The following is a 501-nucleotide window of genomic DNA, read 5'->3' as shown; positions in this document are numbered from 1 at the left end:
ATCCACTTTCAATTTCTTTGCCGAAGCGCTGACACCGGCCGAATCTTCCTCCGCTTCATATCTGTTCGAAGGGCGTCGTTTCGTCACGTTGCTCCGTCGCCGCGTCTGATACGATATTTTTAAGCCTTTATGGCTTGCATACACTTTCTTTTCACTCATTGTAACTCACATAAATGTCAAGGCTACAAATAACGTGTGAAAAATTAACACTGCAAAAGAAAATCGTGATTTCGAATAACTTCCACGCAAAATTTACGTCTCCTCTCAACATCAAAGGACGCTGTACTAACGTACTTTGTGTTCAAAATGCTTGAAAATGTTTCTAACGACATCTATTAGTGTATTAGAGAAGTTAGAAATCGAATGGTAAGACATAATGCTGTACCCGACAAGCAGGTGTCGTATTTACCGCAGGTAGTCGTTTCGGAGCAGTCAGGAGGGGTCGAGAAAGGGCTCGAAATTTCAATGAAAACGATTTCTGGCAGATATAAAACCGTTTGT

At 41.5% G+C, this 501-nt stretch overlaps 1 protein-coding gene across 1 annotated transcript in view; it reads right to left on the bottom strand.

Moving 5' to 3' along the window:
- Positions 1-332, bottom strand: part of LOC106749850 — a 1611-nt gene extending 1279 nt beyond the window's left edge. Inside the window, exon 1 of the mRNA XM_014629707.1 lies at positions 257-332. Within this exon, the coding sequence (XP_014485193.1) occupies positions 257-332 (76 nt within the window). The remainder of the gene's footprint in view (positions 1-256) is intronic.
- Positions 333-501: the final 169 nt, after the last annotated feature.

Source organism: Dinoponera quadriceps, unplaced genomic scaffold, assembly GCF_001313825.1.
Source record: "Dinoponera quadriceps isolate SergipeBrazil2010 unplaced genomic scaffold, ASM131382v1 scaffold4539, whole genome shotgun sequence".
Classification (NCBI taxonomy): domain Eukaryota; kingdom Metazoa; phylum Arthropoda; class Insecta; order Hymenoptera; family Formicidae; genus Dinoponera; species Dinoponera quadriceps.
This window is presented reverse-complemented; position numbering and strand designations above follow the sequence as displayed.